The 6679-nt window shown below is 70.9% G+C and overlaps 1 protein-coding gene across 2 annotated transcripts; it reads left to right on the top strand.

Annotated features, from left to right (window-relative positions):
- The first annotated feature begins 374 nt into the window (after window positions 1–374).
- Window positions 375–5909, top strand: DES (desmin). 2 transcript variants are annotated; one of them, XR_013953861.1, is made up of 10 exons: window positions 375–1039; window positions 2711–2771; window positions 2939–3034; window positions 3123–3284; window positions 3363–3488; window positions 4188–4408; window positions 4522–4571; window positions 4833–4915; window positions 5034–5553; window positions 5718–5909. XR_013953861.1 is itself a non-coding variant. In XM_080600622.1 (9 exons), the coding sequence occupies exons 1-9, from the start codon at window positions 489–491 to the stop codon at window positions 5073–5075; spliced, it is 1392 nt and encodes a 463-aa protein (XP_080456748.1). In that variant the 5' UTR covers window positions 375–488; the 3' UTR covers window positions 5076–5909. The 2 variants fall into 2 exon arrangements, 1 of the variants encoding a protein (XP_080456748.1); XM_080600622.1 differs by having other exon boundaries at window positions 5034–5909.
- Window positions 5910–6679: the final 770 nt, after the last annotated feature.

The raw sequence follows: 6679 nt of genomic DNA, 5'->3' as shown, positions 1-6679 counted from the left end.
CCTTCTTTCCCCCCAGCACCATCTGTCTGCCTGGGCACCCCTGTGGGGGGGCACTGCGCCCCACTGGGGATCTGGGGGGGTCACCATCCGCTGCCCCCAGTCCTCTCCTTGTTCCCCCAGGGACGCTGCCCAGGATGGGGCAGCATGAAGGGGGTCCATGGGGGTCAGTCAAACTAACAAGAGGTCTGGGGGTGCCCAGGGGTGCCCAGGCGGAGGTGTGAGCCACGGGGGGGCCGTGGGGAGGCCGTGGCCCTGCGGTGCCCGCAGGTGAGCATCGGGGGGCGGGGGCTGGCAGCCGTCCCCCCCAGCATCCCCCAGCTGTCCCGGAGCAGGAGGGGCCGGTGATGTCAGCAGGATACAAATAGCGGTGCCGCGAGTCCCCTCCCGACGCCTCGCCGAGCTCCGGCCGCTCGCCAGCCCTGCTCCTGCTCCCTGCTCCCTGCTCCAGCCTCGCCGCCGCCGCCGCCGCCGCCACCACCGCCGCCACCATGAGCCAGTCCTACTCCTCCAGCCAGCGGGTCTCTTCCTACCGCCGCACCTTCGGCGGCACCTCCCCGGTCTTCCCCCGCGCCTCCTTCGGGAGCAAGGGCAGCGGCAGCTCCGTCACCTCCCGCGTCTACCAGGTGTCGCGCACCTCGGCCGTGCCCAGCTTCTCCACCTTCCGCACCACCCGCGTGACACCCCTGCGCTCCTACCAGAGCGCCTACCAAGGTGCCGGCGAGCTGCTGGACTTCAGCCTGGCCGATGCCATGAACCAGGAGTTCCTCCAGACCCGCACCAACGAGAAGGTGGAGCTGCAGGAGCTCAATGACCGCTTCGCCAACTACATCGAGAAGGTGCGCTTCCTGGAGCAGCAGAACGCCCTGATGGTGGCCGAGGTGAACCGCCTGCGGGGCAAGGAGCCCACCCGCGTGGCCGAGATGTACGAGGAGGAGCTGCGGGAGCTCCGCCGCCAGGTGGACGCGCTGACCGGCCAGCGGGCACGTGTGGAGGTGGAGCGCGACAACCTGCTCGATGACCTGCAGAAGCTCAAGCAGAGGTGAGGGGGGCCCTTGCCTCTCCGCCCCGTGGCTCCGTCCCTGGGGACGGCTCCATCCCCGGGTACGGCTCCCCGGCACCCCCTCGGGTGCTCGCTGCCGTCGTAGTCCCGCTCCTCCATCCCCTTGTCCTTGCCCCATCTCCCTGGCCAAGGCGCTCGCCCATCTGCCCTATGGTCCCGCGAGTCCTGGGAGGGAGGAGGGCACCCGCGCCCCCCTGTGCCGGTGCTGAGGCTGCCCAAACCACGGCACGGGGTGAGCAGGAGAGGAGAGCCACGGCCGGCACACACCAACCCTTGTGAGGTGCCCAGGGAGCACCCAGCAGGGAGGACGTCCCCGGCAGAGGGGGGCGTCCCCTGTACCCTCCCTTCCCAGGTGCTGCAGCAGGGCTGGGGACCGGGCCGTGACGGCACGGGACCCCCAGAGCTGGGGGATCGGGGATCCCTGCCCTGTTCACGCCAGGAAGGGGCAGCCAGCCCGTGAGTGTGCTGAGCTCCAGGGGATGGACAGATGGAGAGATGGACAGACAGACAGATGGACAGGGGCAGCCGGGCAGGCGGAAGCAAGACGGGTGGGAGGGGGGTGCTCCACCGGCTCCGGATGCGAAGGAGGGAGCGGAGGAAGCGGCCGTGCTTCCGCAGGCCGGGGGTGCCAGGTCTGCCCTGGGTGCCCGTGGTGCCAGGGGAGCTGCAGGGCCCCCCCCGGCCTCCCCAGGGATGCTGCAGGCCCTGCTGGGGCTGGGGCTGGGGGGTACAGCCAGAGGGATGGCTGTGCTGACGGACTCCCAGGGATCCCCATGGCACCAGGCAGCACCCCTGATGCTGGGGGCTCCTTCCCCCTGGCTGCTGTGCCACTGCGGGGATGTGGACGAGGGGGGTGGTGTACCCAACTCCTGGGGTGAGCCAGCCTGCTGCCCCCCACCCAGAGCAGCAGCCCCTGCCCCAGACAGGCAGGGGCAGCAGCTGGAGCTGGGGCCCCTGATGCAGTGAGGCTGGGGGCTGCAGGGCTCTCCTGCCACCCTGCTGTGCCAGCTCCCGGAGGGACGACCCCAAATATCAGGGGAGGAGCAGGGCACGGGGCAAACGGGTGTCAGGTTCCTGCTGCCCTCTGTGCCAGCATGGCTGGGCATCGCCGTCCCCCTGAGGCTCCGTGAGCCACGTCCTGGGGCACCTGGTCCCCTCCCCGGGCACAGCCCAGCCAGGGGGCACATCCCAGAGCTGCCCCCACACCGTGGCACTGCCCCCCTGTCCCGTGGCATTGAGGAGATCCCAAAACCCAGCGACCCCCTGTGGCTCCCTCCACTGCCCCGTACCCCGAGCTGTGTGCCCAGCTCACTCTGCTGCCGTCCCCACGAAGGGCTCAGCCGGCGGCCGTCCCTCAGGCCCCCCGTGCCCCCCGGCTGCCGGCCACTCGTCCCTATAAGGGCCGGGGCAGTGAGCGTGGCACCGAGCTGACCTCATGCCTTTGTGCTCCCGCTGCCGATGACTATAATAGGGAATGGGAGGAAGAGCCCCTGGCCCCCCGCCAGCCCTCCCTCCGCCTGCCGGGAGCGCAGGACAATTCGCCCTGTTCCCACCAGGCCACGCCGGGCTCGGGGACAGCAAGCGGGGACACCAGCACAGAGGGACGGGGCTCTGTCCGGGTCCCCCTAATGCCCCCCTCTCTGCCCCTAGGCTGCAAGAGGAAATCCAGCTGAAGGAGGAGGCTGAGAACAACCTGGCCGCTTTCAGAGCTGTGAGTACCCGCGCCCCCCCACTGCCTGGCCACTCGGCGTGGCTGGGACCCCCGCCCTCCCCGTGCCCCTGCTGGCACCAGGGCATGGCCACGGATGCAGCTTTGCTGCTCCCAGCCCTGGCACCCAGTGGGGTGCTCGTCACCACAACCTCTCCGTGTCCCCCCAGGACGTGGACGCGGCCACGCTGGCACGCATCGACCTGGAGAGACGCATCGAGTCCCTGCAGGAGGAGATCGCCTTCCTCAAGAAGGTGCACGAAGAGGTAGGTCCCGGGCAGCCCCGCTTCCCGCGGGCACCGCTGGGGTCGGGGATCGGGGCGGGTGCCCTGACGCGTCACCCCGTGTCCCCAGGAAATCCGGGAGCTGCAGGCCCAGCTGCAGGAGCAGCACATCCAGGTGGAGATGGACATCTCCAAGCCCGACCTGACGGCTGCGCTGCGAGACATCCGCGCGCAGTACGAGAGCATCGCCGCCAAGAACATCGCCGAGGCTGAGGAGTGGTACAAGTCCAAGGTGCGGGTCCGGGCGGCCGCGGGCGGCGGGTCGCATCCTGCCCGCTGCCAGCGCCCGCTGACCCCAGCCTCTCCCCAGGTGTCCGACCTGACGCAGGCGGCCAACAAGAACAACGACGCGCTGCGGCAGGCGAAGCAGGAGATGCTGGAGTACCGGCACCAGATCCAGTCCTACACCTGCGAGATCGATGCCCTCAAGGGCACGGTGAGCCGCGGGCAGCACAGAGCAAAGCCTGCCTCCCGGGAAGGACGTGCAGCTCCGGGGTGCTTGGGGACCTCGGGGGCTCCTCCCAGCTCTCAGAGCTGCTGCCGTGGGGGATCGTTCCCCACATTTGAGCCAGCTGTGCCTCCCCTGGCTCCGCAACAGGTTTTGGCAGAGCCCTGGTGTCGATGCAGGACGTGCAGAAGGTGCCCCAGCACGGGAGGCTCCAGGCAGACCGGAGCAGGGCACGGGGTGTCTGGTTGCAGGGTGGGAATCACAAACAAACAGGGCACAGCGGTCCCAATCTGGCATGGGCACGGTCATAGGAGCCGGCCAGGAGCCACCAGGGTGGCAGTGCCCCCCCCCGGCAGCTGTCCTGTGCTCCTGCACCGCTCCCCACCCTCCAAGGGACGGCCTTGCCGGGGCGCTGGGCTCTCCTCCCTCCTTACGGCCCTGCTAGGGGTCGTTTTGGCACCCTGGAGGCTCTGGGGCACCCTGGGTGAGGCTCTCACCCGCTCCCTGCCCAGGCTGCTGAGGGTGACAGCCCCTCGTCAGCTGGACCCCGAGGTCCCCATTGCTTAGGGTGCCCCAAAAGCACCCCACGTTGCAGATCCAGCCCCTAGAGCCCCAGAATCGAGCCCAGCTCCTACCCCAGGTGCCCCCCAACCCCCCCACCCTGCTGACCCCCCCTGTCCCCCCCAGAACGACTCGCTGATGCGCCAGATGCGGGAGATGGAGGAGCGCTTCGCGGGGGAGGCCGGCGGGTACCAGGACACCATCGCGCGGCTGGAGGAGGAGATCCGGCACCTGAAGGACGAGATGGCCCGGCACCTGCGCGAGTACCAGGACCTGCTCAACGTCAAGATGGCCCTGGACGTGGAGATCGCCACGTACCGCAAGCTGCTGGAGGGCGAGGAAAACCGGTGAGAGGTGGAGGGGGGCAGGACCAGACGCCAGCGGGGTCGGGGTGTGCGGGTGGCTGCCACCCCGCCGCGTGGGCTGGCGCTGATCTCTCCCTGTGTCTGCGTCCCTGCAGGATCAGCATCCCCATGCACCAGACCTTCGCCTCTGCGCTCAATTTCCGAGGTGAGCTGGGGGGGGGGGCACAGCCCCACCGTGGGGGACACACCTCGGCTGGCTTTGGGCAGGTCCTCGGGGGTCCTGTGGGTGCTTACCATGAGCTGGGGGTGAGGGGGGGGTGACCCAGGGCTCCCGGAGACCCTGGCCATCGCAGGGCACGTGGAGAACGGCCCCGCTGCCCGCAACCCAAACGCCCCCCCTGTGCCACATATTGCCCACGGTGGCCGTCACCACGGCGGGTGTCACCCCCCTGTCCCCTGCCCGCAGAGACCAGCCCGGAGCAGCGCGGCTCTGAAGTGCACACCAAGAAGACCGTGATGATCAAAACCATCGAAACCCGGGATGGGGAGGTGAGCACGGGGCCGAAGGGGAGGCGGGGGCCGCGCTCGGTGCCTCGCCCCCTCTTGGGGCTGGGGGCCGGGGCCCGGGGGGGGCCACCTCAGCACCTCACGCCGCCTCTCCCCGCAGGTGGTGAGCGAGGCGACCCAGCAGCAGCACGAGGTGCTGTAGACGACGCTGCCCAGCGGCACCTTCCGTCCCTTCCTCCGTCCCGCCGCCCCGGCGCCCAGCCCCTGTCCTGACCCCCATCTCCCCCGTCCTTCCCCCCCCCCCACCCCGGGCACGGCCCGGGCTCCCCCCCTACACCCCCGGGCTCTCTCCTTCGGCTTCGCAGCGCTTTGCAGCTTGGCAGCCAGCGTCAGGATCAGGGCCGGGCCGGGGGGCGGCAGCAAGGGACGGAGGGGACAGGCAGGACGGGGTGGGGGGAGCAGGTGGTGGCCTCGGCCAGCTCGCCGGAGAGCCGGAGGGTCCCAGCAGCGGGTTCTGGATCCCCCCGCGCCCCGCAGCCCCCTCCCCATGCCGGGCACAGGCTCGGGGTCGGTCCCGCAGGAGCAGGACCCGTCTCCCCGTGCCGGCATCGCCGCCCGCCCCGGAGCTGGCGTTTCTCCTGGGGGGGCCGCAGCGATGCCGGGGATGGGGAGAGGCTGGGGTGCACCCAGCCCGCGTCGCCCCCCGCACCGGGGGGGCCGGGGCCCTGTGCTCCCCCCCCCTGCCCCAGAGGCAGCCCCGAGGGGCTGAGGGCAGCGCCCGGCCCCCCCGTGCTGGGGGTCCCCGGCAGCAGGAGGCTGCGCAGGGGCGGCCGGGCTGGGTGAGCCGAGAGGAAACCCGTAGGTGGACACGGGAGAGAGGAGGAGTGAGTGAGTGGGAGAGAGGGGGGAGAGAAAGAGAGGAGCCGGAGAGAGGCCCGGGGGCCAGGGCAGGCGCCCCCACCCCTCGCCCCACCGCACCCCCACCCCACCGCGTGTACGTGACTCTTCAGGCGGCTGAAATAAACAGCGGAGCATCGCCCTGCCTCCGAGTGCAAATCTGGGGGGGGGGGGGGTTGGACGGGTGGGGTGGGGGGGTGGCGGCACCCGGGGGGCATCACAGGGCCCCCCGCTGCTGAAGCAGAAGGGGTGAGGGCCAGCCCTGCACGTCCCCCTGCGCCATCACGCAGGGTCTCCCCGAAAAGCGGGTTGCTCACACTGCAGGCGCCCCAAAACATCTCTCTGCCCGTGGCTGTGGGGTTCCCAGTCCCACTGCTGGGGGTGTCCCGAGGGTGCTGAGCCCTGCGCAGGTCCGCAGGGGCTCTGGGGTCAGCACGGGGACCAGCCAGGTGCGGGGTGCTGCTGCCACCGTTGGGGACGGGGCTGCCACCAGGGAGGCAGCGCAGCCCCCCGGGCCTTGTGCCAGCGTGGGGATCCCCAGATTTGGCTGCGGGGCCAGCGAGGGCTGGAGGGGGGTCGGACCTCAAGGGCTGCGTCCAGCAGGTGGCCCTGTGACATCGAGCACGGCCCCGGGGAGGGATGACACCAGGCAGCCCCATCCCTGCCCGGCCGGCAGGGCCGGGGCTCTGCTGCAGCTCCGGGGCAGCAGGGCTGGGGGCACCTTCCCCTCCTTGCCCACCTTGTCCGTGGCTCCAGCCCCCTCGCAGCCCCGTGCCCCCCAGCACTGGCTGCCCCCCTGTGCCAGCCGCCCCCTCCGTCACCTGTGGGGCCAAGAGACCGAGCTGGGGGGACAGGGAGGGGGAAGAGCATCCCTCGGCGCGGAAGAGGTGCCCCAAGGCTCTCAAGCTT

This window comes from Anser brachyrhynchus, assembly GCF_964034855.1.
Source record: "Anser brachyrhynchus genome assembly, chromosome: 7".
In the NCBI taxonomy this organism is placed as follows: Eukaryota; Metazoa; Chordata; class Aves; order Anseriformes; family Anatidae; genus Anser; species Anser brachyrhynchus.
This window is presented reverse-complemented; position numbering and strand designations above follow the sequence as displayed.

What these genes read in the sequence shown, in the direction of transcription:
- DES (XM_080600622.1), top strand. Translation starts at nt 489, where the DNA reads ATGAGCCAGTCCTACTCCTCCAGCCAGCGGGTCTCTTCCTACCGCCGC. An exon ending in ACCTGGCCGCTTTCAGAGCT is followed by an intron (nt 2,772 to 2,938) that starts GTGAGTACCCGC and finishes GTGTCCCCCCAG; the next exon opens with GACGTGGACGCGGCCACGCT. An exon ending in TCGAAACCCGGGATGGGGAG is followed by an intron (nt 4,916 to 5,033) that starts GTGAGCACGGGG and finishes CTCTCCCCGCAG; the next exon opens with GTGGTGAGCGAGGCGACCCA.